General features: G+C 42.8%; 1 protein-coding gene across 6 annotated transcripts in view; it reads right to left on the bottom strand.

The window, feature by feature from the left end:
• Positions 1-3,098: 3,098 nt before the first annotated feature.
• Positions 3,099-20,515, bottom strand: part of SYNJ1 (synaptojanin 1) — a 50,572-nt gene continuing 33,155 nt past the window's right edge. For 5 of the 6 annotated variants that reach the window (XM_069944807.1, XM_069944809.1, XM_069944808.1 and 2 more), the window contains 13 exons: positions 19,848-20,006; positions 18,318-18,474; positions 17,746-17,863; positions 17,442-17,657; positions 16,162-16,240; positions 15,118-15,280; positions 13,624-13,839; positions 13,014-13,151; positions 10,027-10,074; positions 9,584-9,648; positions 8,856-8,958; positions 8,393-8,619; positions 3,099-3,980 (listed from right to left, as the gene is read on the bottom strand). In XM_069944807.1, the coding sequence (XP_069800908.1) occupies positions 3,192-3,980; positions 8,393-8,619; positions 8,856-8,958; positions 9,584-9,648; positions 10,027-10,074; positions 13,014-13,151; positions 13,624-13,839; positions 15,118-15,280; positions 16,162-16,240; positions 17,442-17,657; positions 17,746-17,863; positions 18,318-18,474; positions 19,848-20,006 (2,478 nt within the window). In that variant the 3' untranslated portion in view covers positions 3,099-3,191. The remainder of the gene's footprint in view (positions 3,981-8,392; positions 8,620-8,855; positions 8,959-9,583; positions 9,649-10,026; positions 10,075-13,013; positions 13,152-13,623; positions 13,840-15,117; positions 15,281-16,161; positions 16,241-17,441; positions 17,658-17,745; positions 17,864-18,317; positions 18,475-19,847; positions 20,007-20,515) is intronic. The other variant, XM_069944810.1, reaches the window with a different exon arrangement.

The following is a 20,515-nucleotide window of genomic DNA, read 5'->3' as shown; positions in this document are numbered from 1 at the left end:
CTCCTGCTGTTGCAAAACTACAATTCCCATCATGCCTGGACAGAAATTATGGGAATTGTAGTTTCGTAACAGCTGGAGGGCCGTGACTTTGACACCCCTGGCCTAGACAAATAAATCTGTGGAAGATAAGCAACGGACAATGACAACAGTCATGGCTTCCCGTTAGGGAAGGTTTTTGCAGTTCTATAGCAGCAGTTATACTCATATATTATGTACCCCCATATACATACAGTCACAATGTTGCCATAGCAACTAATCAGGTCCTGCTTTTTGGCCATTTAACTGGTCACTATGGGCAACTGCCTCATCCAAGATGGGAAAGAATTATCAAAACAGTGGTCACCCATAACAACCAATCAGATTCCAGCTTTCTTCTTTCTAAGGGTCTTTGGAAAATATAAGCAGCAACCTGATTGGTTGCAATGGGTAAAAGAAAACAAAAATCATATTGCCAAGGCAACCACGTTTACCATTAGTCCTGTCACCATATATGTAACCGGTAGGGCACATTTAGTGGCCGTATTTCAGCATGTGTATTATAGCAGCAATATTTAGACCTATTTTTGCTCTTCAGCTGCCTTTAAGGCCTCACAAAAATGTGAATAGTTGTAGATGTATTGTACCTAGAGATGAGCGAACCGGATTCGGGTTCGAGTCGATCCGAACCCGAACGATCGGCATTTGATTAGCTGGGGCTTCTGAACTTGGATAAAGCTCTAAGGTTGTCTGGAAAACATTGATACAGGCAATGACTATATCCATGTTTTCCACATAGCCTTAGGGCTTTATCAAAGTTCAGCAGCCACGGCTAATCAAATGCCGAAAGTTCGGGTTCGGATCGACTCGAGCATGCTCCAGGTTCGCTCATCTCTAATTGTACCAGATATTGGTGTAGATGGAAGGCGGCCATATTGCCCAAGGCAATCAATAAGATTCCAGTGCAGCAATCAGAATGGTTGCTATATAGACATGCTTTCTATCCACATAGTGAGGACTATTATATATTATATATTCCTGTATATAGGAAGTAGTCTCCAATATAAGTAATCTTGAGGGCAGGCCACATTCGGGTGTACTCACGTATCACATCTCGCTGGTTTGCCATGATCAGACTGTGCCACATGTACCTAACCCAACCCACATATCATCAATAAACTGGAGCAAAAAAAAACTTAATAGGCTAGTTAAAGGGGAAATCTATCAAAAATTTGTAACATTTTAAGGATCCATATCATTTTGGCTTCAGTCTGGCTGTGGAGACCCTCTGAGTGCTTGAATGACTTGAGTACTGCTCGGCACTCACAAAGGAGCCATGCTGTGTTCGATTTGGAAATCCTTGGTGGGATCAGGAGGGAAGTATGGCAATTCTCCTGGGCCTTGATGCAAAAGCTCCTTACCTATTGTGCTATTTGTATCCTTTTATGAGGCAGAGGGCTACTACCCTCATTCTCTAGGGTCTTGGGGCAACACCAACCCTGCCCCCCCCCCTTCCTCGCAATTAAAAAAAAAAAAAAGAAGTCGATCAAACCCAACAAATTTGGCAAGACTGGACACATGTCTAACAAAGGCATAGGAAACCTGAGGCCTTTTAGCAAAACTACAATTTCCATCATGGCTGGACAGTCAAAGCTTTGGGAGCTGATAAAGGGCCGCAGGTTCCCCACCCTTGTTTTCCTGAATCTTTCCCGATAGATGGTGTGAGTGGAGAAGATTGGTCACTGCCATCACAGGAGTCTGGCAGTGACTTGCCTACGGCGATAGGACAAATTATTTTTGGTAGACTTTCCCTCTAAAAAGGAAACCATAAACTTTAGCCTCAGCCTCCTTACCAAATCTGAACAGTGTCAAAAAAAGAAAATAAAAAGATCAGCTGAGGAAATTACTTAAGATGGGGCTCCACAACAAGGGACTGGCCATAAGTTATAATAAGGACTCTCTATGAGCAGGGAAAATGTTGCATCACATCAGATATTTTTGCAATAATTCCCTTCACCCTAACTTAGGAAATCACTAAGGTGCAACCCACTAGAGCTCCCATACTGCTCCAGATGGGGAATGTCCTTCCCTCTACTGTATAGTACATACAGGCAAGGGAAGTTTTTGGTCATGTAGACAATATAGATTCAGCCACATCTCTCAGTATGCCAGAGGTAGATATCATTTGCTAGTCCTCACCATGCTATAATACAATATATACGATTGCACATATCATTGGTAATGTCAAGAATGCCCAACTTATGTAATGTGCCAGTCCCCTAAATTCAGTAGCATTTCCTAACGCTATTCTTGGTTGCTTGCCAAGGAGCCATATGGATGACCCCTAAAAAAATCCTTACTATTAGAATTTGGTATATGGGTTAGTATAGAAACTGCTATAATCAGGTCACTGTCAAATTGATACTATAAAACTAGATAGCCGATTCCAAAATTTAAAGTGATCAGAACTGTTCTCTTTGCACATGTGTACATGGCAAGATTACAATGGGGAGGAGGGGGGGGGTGTACCATTGAGGATCATCATCAGTGAAGAAACACACTTGGAGCCCGTCTTGCTTGAGATAGCCATAAACTAGTGGTGGCCGCCACAAACATCCACCTAAAACTATGAATCGGTGATGCAATGTTTGGTCCCAGGATTGTGCAGTCACCTATAGTTCTAGACTCCGACCGATCTATGATAAAACCTCCTACATGGGGATATTTGGTTTCTGTGCAAGTTATCGGATATGGAAATGTCTGCCGTAAAGTGGTTTACCTGTTACTGCAGTAAACTTAAAGCGTATAATAGTAGTTTCCTACTAAAAAAAATAAAGTAACAAGGTCAGCATTTTAAAGGAAAAACTGTGACACATAACACAGCAGAATCAAGTATACGGTCTGCTTTACGTTGGGCACCCACTGATTCAGCCGAGCTCAGAATTGGAAGAGTTTTCTTGGCCACTGCACCCTTGCAGCCTCTAGTTCAACTCTGCCAGGGCATTGTGCCCAAATCTAATGTACATAGCATGCAAATTTACAATAAACATAATTCCAAAAAAAGAGAAAATCACATTGAAATGTTTCCCAGATATACAGAGGAAATAAGAAGACACATTAAATAGTGGTTATGTGAGTTTACATTAAGTAGCCATGTCATTCCTCAATCAGGTAAACTTATTGCACACCAGAGAAAGTCATTGGTAGTGTCCTGGTTACCGGTCTGCAAAATCAAAACTTTGTGCGGAGTTTGCCAACAGGTTGGCAGTGGGTGGTTCAGGTTTCGTCCTTGACGGGACTCGCGGAGGGGGTGGCGGCTTTCTTGAAGGCATAGTAAGCGAAAATCCGGCTGTGAGAGTGTTACAGTTGCTGTCGAATCCAGACAGTGGAGAAGGGTTTGGTAAAGAGAGTTCTTCAAGGTCCACTCCATTGCTGGGTGAAAACCTGTTCGCTTTAGTCGTAAAGTTGGTTTCTTCAAAAGTTACCCAACCTTTGGGATTTGGACCTGGCCTTGAGGAAAAGTTGTGGGGCAGCGAGAGACTTTTTTCGGTTGGCCCCACGGTAAACATTGGCCTGCTGTGCAGCAGCTCAGGTTGGCTAACAGAATGAGACTGATCGAATATACTGGTCTGCAAGAATGTCAGTGCTATTGGTGCAGGGGTCGTAAATAGGTTTGCTGCCTCTGTTGATTTTTCCATGAAGGGATTTGCTGCCTGCGTGGTGTTGGCTCTATTAACAAATGGGTTGGGTGATATCCTCAGACTGTCGCGGGATCCGCTACGGGCCGGAATTGGAGGAGGAGCGGCAGCAGGCATGCAATTCAGATTGTTCAGGAGATGAAGGTTGTTTGCCGATAAAGAAGGCAACAGTGTTGGCTCCACTGAGGTTGATGATGATAGTGGTGGTGGTAGTATGTGAATGGGCACTGGTTGAGCAAATGCCAGGTCCGCAAATGGATCATTCTTATATTGACTTTTAAAGCCACCAACTTCAGTGTATTGGTTCTGCAAAAAAGCAAAGTGTTCAGATGAGATAGAAGAATTGTTATTAGCAGTAAATACATCACATCTATTAGCAAAACTAAAATGACTAAGATGGGGGGAAAAAGTAAAAACATCCTATATCCAGATCCAACCATTCATTGACTACAGAAAATAAAAGCTCTAGCACCTCATGTGGAAAGTTTTGGCTTTTGACGTTCCTCTACTCTCCTCATGCAATATTCATGCAATAATTGTGATGAAAATCAAGACAGCTCTGGGTGGTCTGACAGTCAAAAACCAAAGACAAGCCAAAAGACCTGACTTTATTCCCCTCCAAAGAAAATAAAAGGGTCACTGACTTTTACCGCTGCAGCTCGATTACTTTCTTTTATCTAACTCTTATTGTTGGTTTCATAGACAATGATATGTGAATGGTGCCCAGGCTGCATGGAAACATTGCCCACTAAGAGGATGGGGGAGTGGGGTGGGGATCATGTGAACATAAGGATAAGTGAAGACAGGAATTTTAAATTAGAGAGCTTGTAAATTATATGGAATACCATATATACCATAAGTCACTTAGTCTGTTTGTAACCAATCAGCTAATGGCAGAAAATTCCCCTACAGAACAGCCTTTATTCTGTGAATGGACAGCACTATAGTCCAGCTGGGCACTGCAATGGGTCCAATACTCACTCCACTAACAGATAAAGGCTGCCCAAACCTTCAGTACTCTGCTAGGTGTACCCCAAACACCCACTCTGCAGCAAGGCCCCAATCTGGTTAATAGGACCAACTGCAGTAACTGGCACAGCAGTGTTTCCGGCCCCTGTGGGTTACAGTCACTTATATATATAAAAACAAAAACAAAAAAAAACACTTTTGATTAGTTGGGGTCTGGATGTTCAGACCTACATTGATCGCTAGGCAGGACCAGGAGAAGTGAGAGGCTGAGCCCTTCTCTCCCCGACTTCCGGCCTGCCGAGTCTTGCTGCAGATGGACTCCATAGACACATGCTAGGAGACGGGAAGTAGCTGATCACGGGGGGGTCTGAACTAACATGCAAAATACACACAGGACTATACTATGACCAAGTGGTAAAACGCATAACATGGTCACCACACTGTAAAATGAGGAATCACTGATATTAATATACAGGAAGGGCACAAAAACATTAGAAACTGATGACTGTAGGTTGATCTATAGTTTCTGCTCAATCACAGACGTGCAATGACAAAGCTGGAGATCACCTGCTGTTTGTTAGGCAAGTACTGATTTCTGCAGCAGTAAAAGTTACAAGGATATGGCAGGCATCATGTCATGATAAAGAATGCAGTCTCTCTATTGCCCTTTGGTTCCAGAAAGATGATGTCCACCCAGATACATATGGTAAACCAGCCAGTTCATAGACAGTACATGGTTATGGTACATAGTTACAAAGACAGTGTCAAAGACATGTGAAGAACATTCATGCTTTAATGGGAATTCTGGGAAGAATAATATGCAGAGCAGCTCTCTGACGCCACCTACTGGAGGCGTTCTGTACTGGTGAGGTGCAACAACCCTGAAATAGCTGTCTACAGATGGTGTATAGGACTTGGCTTAACTCCCCAGTCATGTTCTAAGGCTTCTAATCAAGACGATGGCATCACGGAGCTTCTCTGCATATCCAAATCCCCTAAATGGGTATACTAAATGACTAAATTGGTACATATACTAGGCATAGACTAGCCATCATAGTGCTGAGGGAAGCTTCCACTGGTCAGTTGGAGGTATATTTTATAAACAAGGGCATATACATAGAGACAGTCCATGTATCTGCTATGGGGCCCCTGCATACAGGAGGCTCAGCACTGGTTATTCTCATTCCTTCTAACACAGGAAGGAACCTAAGCAAGACTTGTCTCCACAGGGACAATTTTCAGCAAATAAGCGCTGGACCTTTCTGTCCTGGAGCAACAAAATCAGACACCATAATAAAAGGTCAATTTTGAACTATGCTATAGGGTCCCCATTGTTTTATGTATAGCTATACAATAGGGGGAGCTCCCTGCATGCACATTTATATAGTTGGTAGACTTGCTATGTAACCAGAATTACTAGGGGGGGGGGGAGGGATGGGGGGCTTTGTACAAGTTATTAAAAATGTTATACCTATTAAAGAAATGGCCCTGATTTATTATTTCAAGTGTGTAAAAAAAACTGGTGTAAACTGCTTTAACAACCAATCACAGCTCAGCTTTCATTTTATCAGTGCTGAAAGCCAAGCTGTGATTGGTCGCTATGGACAGTTTACCCCAGTTTGTTTTATACACTTTGATTAATCTCGGCGATGGTGTTAAAAATGTGTCAATTCACTTTAAGAATCTTCAAAACTAGCACTAACAGAGACTGTTGAATTTACAGCTTAAACAGCAGCACCTTAAAGGAGTTATACAAGATTATTAAAGGAAAAATTGACAGCTTTTTTTCCCCCCTAGAAACAGCACCACTCTTGTCCCCAGTTTATGTATAGTACTGCAACTCAATACCGTTAATGTGGATAGAAGTGTATTGTAATACCACATAACCTGAGGACAGGTGTTGCACCGTTTTTTTTTTATTTATTTAAAGAAAGCAGCTATGTTTTTCTAAACCTGGATAACCCCTTTAAATACTACTAAAAAGGACATATAGCTAACAGACACCTTCATATAACAGTATATTATATACAAGCAGGCTGCATGGCGCGCCTAGGACAGACAGCAGTCACCATTGATCTTACAATAGACCCCGTTGTCAAGAAAAGCCTTCAGATCTTGAAGGATAATTTAGAGATTACCATACAGTAATAGACTGTCCCTTCTTTATCATGACAGCAAACTGCAGAGGTAATGACGGTTATCCGGATTATTACATGTGACAAGTATCAGTGACATGAGAGACGGATGAAGCTAAGGGACTCATTCACTGATGAAACATAGGAAATAGGGTGAAATTACTGAGGTACCTGTTACCCTGATGGTTGCTCCTGCTAGTGATAAAAAAGACAGATATTAAAGGAAGAGAGATATACTGAACAGAGATATAGACAGTTTAACATAAAGACATATATATCCTTTAAGAATAATTTCCTCAATATTTAAAGGGGGTTGTCTGAGGAGCAAAAGTTGGCTGCAGCTTTCTGCTCCCCAGTGCTCACTTCTGGCGAGTCCACATCTCAGAAGTATGCCTTTTAAAACGTGGATGGTGCCAGTGGTGAAGCCACACCTGCAGCGATGTCACCTCACTGCTGTTGTTCAGTCACTCCCAATGTCCCTGCTGATCTGTACTTAAAGTGACACTGTCACCTCCTTTTTGCGAGTGGGCAGGGCATCGTGGGATTAGCACCACTTAGCCCCGCACCACCGCTGGCCCCGCCCCCTCATCGGCCATTGGAACAGGCTGGCCTAAAGGTCTAGGCCCCACCCCCTCTAGGTCGGCTCACCAATGGCATTAAGGGGGCGGGGCCAAGGTGGGCAGGGTCAAGTGGCGCTATTGCCGCGAAGCCCCAGCTACTTAACACAGTCTGCAGTTGATAAAAGATGACTTTTTACTTTAGCAATCACCACGACATATGATATAAAATAAGGTATGAAAAACGCTAAGTTTACCCTTTACACCTGTGTAGAGATGTCAGAATGCACAAAGGGGGGACAGTGTCACTTTAAAGGTCAAGTCTGGACACAGGAAGTGCTGTTCAGCCAATCACTGGCTGAGGCAAGTCACAACTGCTGCCAGTGATCAGCTGAGCAGTTTCCTGTCCTGTGAGTTGAGATGGGACCAGGAAGTAAAGATCACTGTGGAGAAGTGTAGGATCGGTAGTTTACCCTATGTTTTCACAATCCGTTTTTTTTTTTATCCGTTTTTTGCAAAAAACAGATGAAAAACGGATGGAAAAAAGGGATGCATGTGTGCGCATCCGTATTGATCAGTTTTTCCATTGAATTCCATTATAAAAAAACGGATCCGTTTTTTTTTAACATACGCAAAAACGTAAATCGACATCATTTTTGTGTCCGTTAAAAAAAACAAAACATTTTGATCCTTTTTTTAATGATGGAATGTAATGGAAAAATGGATCAAAATGGATGCACACATTTGCAAAAAAACGGATTGCAAAAACATAGTGTGAACCCAGCCTACGTAAAGCTTAATATTTTATTTATTTTTTTTAGGCTAATATAAAATATTAAAGGGATTAGTTCTTTTATTAGGAATTGGGAGTCCAAAGTCTTATAAATGCAGAATGACACTTATCCCTTACTCACAGGGGATCTGTGGGGATCGATCAGTGACACCATCAAGTCTAGGCTATCCTTGTCTGGCCCATAGAGCTGAATGGCGCAGCAGTAAGAGAAACCCTGTTCTTAAAATGTGGTAAATCCATGTGCTTCACCAAGACAATGCCTACCTGTTCAGTAGGGGCTTGCTCTGAAGGCAGGTTCTGGGAGGAGCGGCTACGTGGAGGAGGTTGTGGAGGCGGGTCTAGGCTTTGCACTGGGGGTGTTGGGGAAGGAGGATTCAGCGCTGTAGGTAACATAGGCTCTGGCAGTTTTTGGCAGGGTGGCTGAGAAGTTGGACTGGGTTGGAGGGGGGCTGCAAGTTGGGGTTTCAAGGGTTCAGGAAGAGTAGGAATCGCTGAAAAAGAGAAGAAAACACACAAAGGTTTGATTAATAATTTAAGTCAACAAAGTTTTCCAGCATGTAATGCCCTCCAGCTGTTGCAAAACTTCAATTCCCATCATGCCCGGAGGACCAAAGATTCCTCATCCCTGTTATAAGATGAAGCCTGTGTAACCAGACCTGTAGACACAGACATCAGACATACCTAATAATAATAATAATCTGTATACTGTATATGAGAACATGCTTACCTTTGGCTGGCTCAGCAGCTTTGACCGGTGACTCGGTATTCGGTCTGGGATGTGCTTGTCGGTTTTGGGGGACACTAATAACCCCGGCACGAGGAGGTATTATCTAGGGAATAAGAAAAGTTATTCACCATCTTCGTTAAACAGGCTCCCCAGTTACATCTATAGCTGACTTGTTAGGGATATACACCACAGAAAACTACAGCCTTGTATACAGGGTCATCCAACAGCTGAATTGCAAATCAAGGGATAATTCCAACTGTCCGTGTCCGGGAATACGGTAAAACGCCATATTTTATGCAAAATTATGATGGATGACTTTAGGTGTCTCATCCATTGCAACGTATTTAATAAAATTCAACCAAACAGGCAATTTTTATGACAATTTAATTTATATTGGGGGGGGGGGGGAATAGAAGAGTCAGCCAGGTTGAAGTTTAACACGTGGTTCTCAGGGGAGATAAGCTGCAGCTAAAGAGGTCTATACTTGATGCATGTGTATGTACGAATCAGAAGAACTATCTGCCATCACATACAGGGTCCTAACCGCAGTCTTGTGTCTTTGTGTGCCATGCTGGAAAGCATCAGGACATTGCGCAGGCAGACACCAAACAAAGAAGGATCAGTGTGCGGCGAGTTAACTGCTCACTGCTTCCAGACGCTCCTGCACAAAGAAGGAGTGCCCACCCCATTACCTACACCCCCCATAAAGGAAATGGTCAGACGCTCACCGGCCGCACTGAAGCACAGGGTGCAGTCGTTGGCGCTCCAAACTGGGGAGAAGGCTGTCCACGAACTGAAACACAAATCAAAGTCTCACAAATCATGTCTCTTCTTTACAAGTTACTGTCTGATGTATAGGACTAGTCATCATGCAACTCCATTCCACACATGCATTGTTAGTTTATCATGAAAGCTGCTATAAAAGTAAGATTACTATATTAGTGTATGATAGATAGCGGTGATGCTATGAGTACAATATCAGAGCATACACTGTACAGAGTTTGTTATGAATACATTGTCCATTTCCCATATAGAAGGCCCCGGCGTTACACTTGTATTATGCCACCAGTACGTTGCGCTCCCTGTGTGCAGGATATTAGTACTGTACAGCGTAGTGCTAGGACACATGCTAAGCACACTCATGCAGTCTACAGTATGGCGGTCCATTTACCTTCTGCATCTCTGCGAGCTACCCCTGGGCTGGGAGGAGCACCCGCACCTTGTCAAGGAGAGAAGAGACACTAAAGATTGTAGAGACTGTAACAAAAGGAGCTTCACATAGACAGACATATAACAGGGAAAGACGCCATCAAGTACAGAGACACAATCATCAATGTCCTATTGTGTATTAGGGTGTGTTGTAAGGGCAGAAGGTTTATTAGCTGATTTGCGCTCTATGGCATCTGGAAAAGCTGGGTGACCACCAGCAGAGCTGCTATCACATGGTCAGTCCTGACTAACATATCTGTGCAGCGAGAGGTGTATTCTGCAAATCAGGTGGTCAGGAGAGCTGGGTGACAACCTCAGCAGGAGCCCTATTGGCCATCATTTAGCTTCCCTACAGTTCAGAATGAACCATTCAGATAAATCACTGCCTACTCAGATAGATTTCTCAGTCAGGAGTTTGGGAAAGCTGGGTGACAGACACTGTGGAAATTTAGGGGGTGAAGAAGAAGGATAAAGAGGATGAATCAAGAATCTACCTTTTAAAAGGGATTGTCCAGGTTTCGAAAAAAAACGCAGCATCTTTCATGCAAAAACAGTGCCGCCTCTGTGTTCAGGTTATTTGTGTTATTACAATAAGGCTCCATTCACTTCATGGGAACAGAGCTGCAAAACCCCACATCCAAACAGGACCAACATTGATTCTAGACAACTCCCTCTTTAAGGCTGATTTCTGGAAATGCTCTTTGTTCTGGCTCATGGAAATGCAAACTTAAAGGGAATATGTCACATTAGACATGCAGTGCACGCTACCTGTATCATGTTATCTAGCTGGAAAAGCTAAGCAGGCGGATATGTCGTTTTGTTGGAAGAAATTCTGTATAAACTTACCAAAATTTCTGCATGCTTTAAGCTTAGGAGTCCAGTGGGCGGTCAAACAGGGGCTGGCAGCCATTAGGATGTACACCGATTCAGGAGAGGAGTAAAACCGCCCACTGGACTTCTAAACATAGAAAGAACGTGGAATTGTAAAAGTATATGACAAGCTATACCAAATCTTTTCCCAAAAACCTATATAATCAACGTGCTCAGCTCCTCTGGCTCTATAACACAATGGCAAAAGACTGGATAGTGCGTCTGTGGTAACAGGTTTCCTTGATAGGGAGACTACCAGATTTGGAGCAGGTGCTCTCTATGCTGGGGTACAAAGAAAAAGCTAGATGCCAAGGGGGGTCACCCTGCCACTATAGGTGATCATGATCCCACTGTTGTAATTTTACAGCATCTTGGGGATGTGTGACGATGTTATAGACACATCGGTGGTGCTTTGGGTTCTGCACTAGCTATGTATATGGAAGCGCTGACATGACAGGACGGGTGATACACAGTAACGACACTACATGAACGATGCAGGAAAGGGAGTGGAAATGTAGACCGGACATATGCCCAATTTACATTCAGTACAGGAGACAGCTAGATGCTACCATTACCTCCAATCTCTTTCCTAGCTGGCGCAGGGCTTCTAGCACCTTAACATGGCACATGGAGAGCAGCAGAAAGCAGAACAGAGAGTGAGTGACCAGTGTGATCAGTGTGTTGTATGGCTGGCAGCACCGCCATCAGTGCATGGATCAGACATATGTACAGAACTGCCCATACAATGTGTCATACAGCACATGTACCAGATTATCATCGTCCATATACTATCCAGATGAGGTCTGGATAGTTCACAGCCAAAACATATGTCATGCATATCACATGGTGGAGGTCTATATGCAGGCATCACAGGGTTGTCTCAGGATGCACATTGGTGGCATATGCAGGGGCAATGTACCTAATATTTCACTGCATTGAGCGTTTTTACTAGCAGCCAGCAGTATTATCATTTGGCTGGTCTCCCTGAGATCAGTGATCTGTTTCTCTTATTGCTCTACTAGGCATTGCTCCCACCTAGCCAGAATCCTGCTCCACACTGATGAGGGGCAACACCCCAAAACAGCTGTATGTGGATGGATACCTAGCCTTGGTTTTTCCCTTGTCATTACACTGACTTATAGGGCCACTTATATATGGTTATTTTGGTGGTTTCCTTATAGGAGCCACCTCTTGGCTGGGTCCTTCCTGGAGGGATATCTGACTAGTCCTGTGTTTCGAGACTCTTCGATGAAGCTCCACGGGCTCTTCTTTTGCATATTCAGGAACATACAGTGACACTTCACCTAAATCCATCAATGTGCACCCTGAGATCACCCCTTTAAAATCAGATGTTTTATGCATTGCTTTTTGATGGCTGTGGGTGCAATGAGGAGTACCCACACAATCCCAATAATGGATATATCGGTGCAGGATGAAATAAGGGATTTACACAGCAATGTTCTCATTCACTGACAGCAGAGAGACATCTAAGAAGTGTCTAGAAATAAGACCACAAAGCATATGAGAAAGGTGCAGAACCTATGTACATAAAATGCCTTTACAGATTATGGCATTAGAAGATCACTTCATTGACACCCAAGTAATAATATTGCTAATTCCTGTATCCGTATGATACAGAAGAGCTATCCTAGGCCTGCATAAAACAATATTCCTCAACCTGGGGCTCCCTAACTGTTCCAGAACTACAACTGCATGATAGGAGTTGTAGTTTTACAATAGCTGAAAAGCAACAGGTTGGCAAACATTAAGACTGAGCTTGTAGATGTTAAATGACGTCTGGAGAGAAGACACAGCATGAAGAAAACTGACAATTACACCTTCTTATACCATGATTCACTGGCAATGAGATGCTAGGCAAGATTATTCAGTGGTGCTAGGTATCACTCTGTCTGCCAAAGGGAAAGCCCAACCTGAAAAATCCTACTTTATTATTCCTAATCTGAAATATAATGAAATCTTCACAATTGCCAGTCTCTGGCCATGTTGTATGGTTATAATGCACAATGTACAGTGATATCAGAGGCCGAAGCACCACAGGTTGTGTCAGTTATCCCATACCTGAGGGAGGAGGCGGGCGCTGTGGGGGTGCTGGGCGTGCTGGCGGGGCACCGGGTCTTGGTGGGGGTGCTCTTTTAGGTTCCAGAGATAGAGATGGAGCTTCCTTTAGTACAACAGGCTGGAAGTCTACTGGAGAACCTATTGAAAAATATATGAACTTGTATTATAGCATGCCTGCTATGTTAAAGGTAAGTACTGCTTGGTAGCAGAGCATGCTGGTTTATGTAGTTCATACACAGATTTGGCTGTAAAGGTCACATGACCAAAATTGTTATTACTGAATGCCAGTGAGCCGCTTTCCAGCTGTTGCAAAACGTCAACTCCAATCATGCCCTGACAACTGAAAGCTTTCAGAGCATGGTGGGAGATGGCAAAAGCTGGAGATCCAGAGAACGTGACTGATGCAATTGTACTGAAAGAAAAGGTGGAGATGCGACTCTATACGGCCATCTACTTAACCGTGCAGCCATTTTTTTTCTAGCCAGAAGTCAGAAAAGAAAGCAGCAATGATTCCATATGACTTTAATGTGTAATATCCACATCCCAGCATAGGCAGGATAACACTACCGGGTACCGACAGACAGTCTAAGAACACAGTAAGGTAATATACCTTGAGATGAGGTAACTGGGGGTCCCGGTGTCTTTGCAGGTGCACGGCTTGGGCGGACGGGCAGAGCAGGAGGGGGTCCCTCTGGCATGGTGGGCGACGGGCAAGGACTTGAACGAGGAGAAGAGCTCGGGGATGAGCCCATAGTAGAGAACGATGATGGCTGCAAATGCTGAGGGAGAATCTCCTCTACTTCTGCACTGTAGTCATCCACATCACCTGAGGGATGGAGAGAGACATGGTCACACGTCTGGAAATACAGGATCCCTTCTACAATGAGTTAAACATATGGCCTATTGGGGATTATTTCAACATATAAATTACTTCTTATAAAGTTCCCTTTCTGTTTTTTCCTTGTACGGTTTACTATATGGTATAGGTGACATGACAACTTCATTCCATGGGTCACCTTTGATCCCACACATACTGCATTGGAATACTTAAAATGAGTATTTAGGAGAAATACATTATACATTGCTTCAGTAAAGTTTGATTACTCTGTAATATAACTTTATTAAAAAAAACAGTTTTTTTGTTAACCTTCTCATTGTTTTCTGGCAGCAGTAAGGGAGGGCGACATGGCCCCTTCTGCAGAATCCAACATTTATATTGGGAACTGCAGGGCTATCTAAGCTCTGCATTTCCTGATCTTCTGCTCTAATCAAGAGCTGCCACACAGCACTATACAGAGCAGGGACCCCTCTTCCCACTATATACTGTATATTCTTATTTACAGTATTGGGGGATAATTGCGGTGTCCAGCAGCCTCTCCACGGTCAGATTACTATCATTACTACTGGTTCTACCACAGTGAGCGGTGATAGTCACCAGGTTGCCAGGCGGCGTGATCTATGTATAAAAATATGCAGTACGCAGGGGCAACAGGGCCCTGCTCTCTACAGCAGAGTAATATAATTTTATTAAACAAATGTATTAGCAAACTTTTTTTTCCAGGAGTACCCCTCTAACATTCCAAAGATTACAAAGCTTTATTGAAGACCTATTAGTGCCAACAGGATTTTACATACAACACTACAGCAGACCTGCTATACCATCTGCACCACCTTCTGAGTAGACAGGCAGGCATAGTCGCTGCTAACCTCAGCATCCAAGAGGTTAAACAGCTTGGATAGGAAGCTTCTCTGATCCTGGCCATTGTGGCAGAAGCATGGCTGCCAATCATACCTGGACTTTAGCAGCTGATCACGATGGCAAAGCTCCAGCTCCTGACCATCATACAGCCATAATGTAAGCCAATCTATGACGCACATTTACATCATGGTGCATTAGGTGGTTAACACTATAGTATAACAATACTATTTAGACATCAGAGGATTATTCTGCTCGGACAACAGAAAGTGAGGCTTTCTATATGCTTTTAGTGGGTCATTTGCACATCATAGAGGTAGTATTCTGACACCCTGCTCTATAGTGGAGGACATAGTGCTATCCTGTATTATTTATTAGTAACATCTTTAGTTGCAGTGATCTGAGCACCTTCCATGTCGAAGTCAGCAGCGACCTCAGCATCTTCTCCCAGCAGCGTGGAGCTTGTAGAACAAGGCAATGCTACGGTTATCCTCTCCAGACTCATCTCCTCCTCCACCTGAGCTATCCAGTCCGGGTTCTTCAGCTGAATATTCATAGTCTTCCCCAATACCTGCATATAACAAGGAATAATACATTACAATCGCAGCAGAGAGAGGACTCATTTGCTCATAGCTTATTACAACTTCTAGAGGCTCATTTTTCTGTCGCGCACAGAGACGGCACATTCATTATTCATTGTATAGGACTCTCCCTGCGGCTTTAGAAAGTAATAAACTTCCTGGAGAGGCACAGGAGACTTCTATATTCGCTCAGTGAAATATTGTTCAATATCCAATGTTATAGCAAAGTGAGGGAGGGGTAAACTCTCGGAATGAGTCACCCAGCTGGATTTCTGCAATGGATGTTAAACCAAAATGAAATTCGTCAGCAATAAGGCCTTAATATGTACTGATTGGCACCACCATGAAGCAAAACCGCAAGTGATTTACTACAAATTGCAGGAAATTTGTTTTGACTGTTTTGGCTTCTACAGGTACAACAAAGACCGCAGATAGTCAGGCTGCTCAGTAACTGGTCACATGGCAGAGATGGAACCATTCAGTAGGCACCATGGATTCGTAGGGCATGATCATCCATGGGTGACTTACAATCGCAGACTGAGCGTGCACAATCCAGGATACCACAGAAGTATATAAACCCGGACTGTGTAATGTCTTGTCTGTTTTCCTGCGGTCTAGGCTCCAGGTAAATGTACAGACTGTGGAATCCTTGGTCATATTTATTGGCCCATAATAATACAACAGGTCTGATATTGCCAGCAATTGCAATTACAGTTTAGGGACTGTATATTTAGGTCATATACAAGGGGCCTTACAATGATACCATGGGTTGTCTTGTGACTGTTTTGCTACCTATGTGCACAGTGCATCGCCAGTGTACTAGCTACAGATCATAAAACAAGAGGCTTGTATGCAAATGGGGACCACTTACCTCAACACCATTTAGGCTTAGGGCCGCAAGAGCGGAACTTCCATCAAGGAATGTAACCCACATTTTATCCTCAACAAATCTGCAGATGGATACATTATGCATAAATAAGTTATTCCGCCACATACTCAACCTAAGACCGTATTAGACTGCCTGATGCATGGGGTAAGAGAGCACCAATCTGCTAGATCTCGCTTACAATTGACTCGATAATTCAGATGACTCGATAATTGTGGCTGTACAGATGCACAGACATCGTTAGTGATGTCCATGCAGCTTTCACTTTCATCAGCCCTTGGCCGTACATCACTTAATACACAGAGCGATGCATGGCCAGCAGAATATTAATTTATGTAACACCCCTTTAGAAGCGTCCAGAGTAATGATGGGGGGGGGTGTTCTGTTTGTTTTCTCACTCATTGCAGTGCCTTCATCTAAGGCAGGCATGTCCAAAGTCCGTCCGGAGGGCCATTTGCGGCCCGCGTTCCGAACTTTTACGGCCCCCCAGGTATCCAGCTTGCTATTATCTGCCTGTGTTATAAAGCATATAGCATGTAGCATGTAAAATGGTCGGCCCTCGCACATGTTCACTTCATCAAATTTGGCACTCTTCGAAAAAAGTTTGGACATGCCTGATCTAAGGCTTGTAAGTTATGCAGGATTGTTTTACTCTCCTGCCAGGGGTTGACTCAGGAACCCCCCGCCCAGCTCAGTCTAACCCATGGAGAAGCATTTATGGGGACCAACAGGCACAGTTTTTAAGAAAGGCATCCAAACTACATCTCCCCCCTCTCTCTGGGACAGTGAGCTACAGTAAACGAGTGAATGTTTGCTCGCTCCTTGGCTGATCGTTGCCTTTATTACACAGGGCTTTAGCCACATTTAACAGATAATCGTTTCATGTAATAAGGCCTAAACACTAAAGCCAAAATGCAGAAGATGAACATTGATTTACTCAGAACAGAGTTCAGCTTTGCGTTCAGGGGAAGACCGAACCATCACTTGATGGAACAGAAACTGAATGGCATCAAGAAGCTTATGTATTGTAAAATATGCATGCTGCAGAAGCCAAGGTGATAAAAAAAAAATTTTTTTATAAAAACCAAATACAATAACATTTTTTTAGCTCACAATATACTTGATACAATAAAAAAGGGACCTAAAAGCTTTCAGAAGTAGAAGTTCAAGGCAAATTTGACCAAATGATGAACTTTTAGGATTTTTTGTTCTATTGTTCTGTACTGTGTTTTTTGACTTGTCTGTAAATAGCATTGCACACTAACCTTATAAGTATGACCTCTCCATAGCCAGCAAACTGCTGCAGCAATTCATCAATCAGATTATCATCGAAGTAATTCTCTTGTGGCGATGTGCTCTGTATAGAGACCATGATTGTCCCATCAGGAGGCCCCTGGGCTGCAATAACCTCCTTATAGATCTTCTGTCTCTCTTCAGCTTCAGTTTCAAATATATCTATTTCGATCAGTGCAACAACAGGCCTTGGGAACAAGATGACGAACATGGCATAAATGACTGAGATACAAATGTATTGGTTAAAAGGAACTAACAATCGGCTTCGATCCCTACCTGTGATCAGAGGTTTTCAGCTCCGCTCTGCCATAGTGCAACAATGTACCTGGATTCCAGGTATAAGGAATGTTTCTCCCTTCCTGTAAACTTGAGTTTAGAAGGTCTAAATCTTCAGCTGAAATAACATGAGACATTAACAATATTACAAACATATCAACTCTACTCATTGTAAAGTCAGGTAGTCTCTATTCATATTTAAAGGGACTATCCATAGGAAATGGGGCCTTTATGTGATATCCTGTAGATATACAAGAAGTTAAGTAAAAAATAAAAGCACCACAATAGAGCAATAGAGCACACTGTATAATAAAATAGCTTTATCTTATTTAGCACATGTAGCAGCACCCCATTGGTACACTTATAATTTTTGTCATTAGGTTGTGCTTATCCATTTTTGGCCAGTAGAAATATGTAAGAAATGATTGTTGGGTATAATCCTTTAAAGGGTCACTATTATTTCACAAAAGTTATGATTGATGGAAGTGTGGATGCCAAGACCCAACATAAGCCAGAGTGAAGTTGTGCATTGTGGTTCTTTAGCTGTGATCAGCCATGTACAACACACATACCTGATCTGTCAAAAGGCCATTTTCTCCTCTTCCAGAGAATACGATCTGTCCATGCAGGGGTCCGACACTTTTCACTGGTGTCATAATCATCAGAGAACAAGTCATATTTATAGGTTGGTGGAAAATTAACTTTTCCTTCTAAGAAACCACGGAATACCTGAGTGTAAAAAAAAAAAAAAATTTAAAAGTCATGCAGTACCAAAAACCATCTATGAAGCTCCCACTGACTTTAATAGGAGCTTTGGTGCAAGAAGCGGCAATGTGGTGCAGAAAGCAGCTATGTTTTGTTTGGGACAAATGTCCGAAAATTTATACAAAGGATTTTAGGTTATCCAATAAACTGGCGTCCAAGTTTGGCACTGTTGTCTATGGACCTAGAGGATGTACCCTCACAGGATATTGTGATAATAGTACATGTACTTATGGTCACCAGAAACTGCATAGCCAAAAAATGGAAGTCAAAAGAGACTCCGTCTGTTGCAGAAGTCAAGGCAGTGGTCCAATTTAACTACAACATGGAAATGGCTATTGCAATCAGGATAAATACCATGCCCCGCTTTACTAAGCAATGGGACAAGTGGCGGACACTACAGCCATGATGGACCGGGAGGGGGAACTCACTATACATAAGTACAGATCTTATCCTAAGTTTCTGTCCAATGCCCATAGGACAACATTGTATTATTTACCCACTGTTCTAATGATTAAACGTGTACATAACCCCAGAATAGGTTACTTATCATACATGTGCATTGTTTATAGGACTGCATATTCTTATTCTTGTTTGTTATGTTCTTTATATTTATGTCGGCCGAAGGATCTTCGGCTTGTGTATTGTGTAAAATTTGGAAAAAAAATTCTTAATAAAAATTTAAATAAAAAAAAAATAAAAAAAGAAAGCAGCTATGTATTTCTAATCCTGGATAACCGCTTTAAAATTGTTTGTCCCCTCTCTATATAGCCTCATGAGGACATACTGGCATCACAGATCAAGGGAGAGAAGTGGGTCCCATACTTTGTACTTCTTTGTATCACCCAGAGCATATAGCTGGTGTAAAGAGTGACTCCTACTCTGTAGGACTAGGGCAACATTGGTTGTTACTTTACAGTTGTCAGCATTTTAGATGTTGGACCTGTAGTAATAGGCTGATCGCCACCAAGAAGGGGTTATCTGGCTGAGACAATCCTTTCAGCCATAGCATAATTATACAATTCCTAATATACAGTAAAATGGGTTTTACTTCTGGTCAATCTCTGCTTGCTGTCTGGTTTACAGGTTAGAAGCCTGCCCTGACCATGTGCCAGTCACATAGGTGGTTGGTTGTTACTCTGCAAAGCATGTAGAGAACTTGATTCAGAGTACAGTGATTTATAGAGCCTGGGGGTCACAGCACAGCTTACACTAGTGCATGTAAAATGACACATAACATACAGACAATAGGAAGTGATACAGTAGCCATCAGCTGTTCTGGTGCTGGTGAGAACCAAGCCAAGGACTAAACAGACTGGATGCCTACTGAACCGTCATACCTGTCCAGCATTCTTCTGGTTAATCAGCTGATCACCGACAATGAGAGAATCCCAGCCCTGATTCCTGATCAGCTCTTTCACCTCTTCATTAGGCATGTCTATACGATAGTTAAAGTCTCCGCACCAGAAGACATAGTCGTGAGAAAATAACATTCTCCCCTGTTGAAAAACCACAACAGAACAAATCAGTTCCAGTACATTCTGTATAATCATAAGTAAAAAAGATGTAAGGAAGGGAAAAAGGAACAAAAAGAGGAAAGGAAGGAAGGAAGGAAGGAAGGATGGATGGAAGGAAAGGAAAAAGAACAAAAAGAGGAAAGGAGGGAAGAGAGAAAGGAAGGAAGGAAGGAAGGAAGGGAAAAAGAACAAAAAGAGGAAAGGAAGGAAGGATGGATGGAAGGAAGGGAAAAAGAACAAAAAGAGGAAAGGAGGGAAGAGAGGAAGGAAGGAAGGAAGGAAGGAAGGAAGGAAGGGAAAAAGAACAAAAAGAGGAAAGGAAGGATGGAAGGAAGGGAAAAAGAACAAAAAGAGGAGAGGAGGGAAGGATGGATGGATGGAAAGAAGGGACAAAGGAACAAATAGAGGAAAGGAAGGAAGGAAGGAAGAAAGGAAGGAAGGAAGGATGGATGGAAGAAAGGGAAAAAGAACAAAAAGAGGGAAGGAAGGAT

The sequence above is a fragment of the Dendropsophus ebraccatus genome, chromosome 11, assembly GCF_027789765.1.
Source record: "Dendropsophus ebraccatus isolate aDenEbr1 chromosome 11, aDenEbr1.pat, whole genome shotgun sequence".
NCBI classification, from domain to species: Eukaryota; Metazoa; Chordata; class Amphibia; order Anura; family Hylidae; genus Dendropsophus; species Dendropsophus ebraccatus.
The sequence above is the reverse complement of the archived record's forward strand: the minus strand, read 5'-3'. Positions and strand labels throughout refer to the sequence as shown.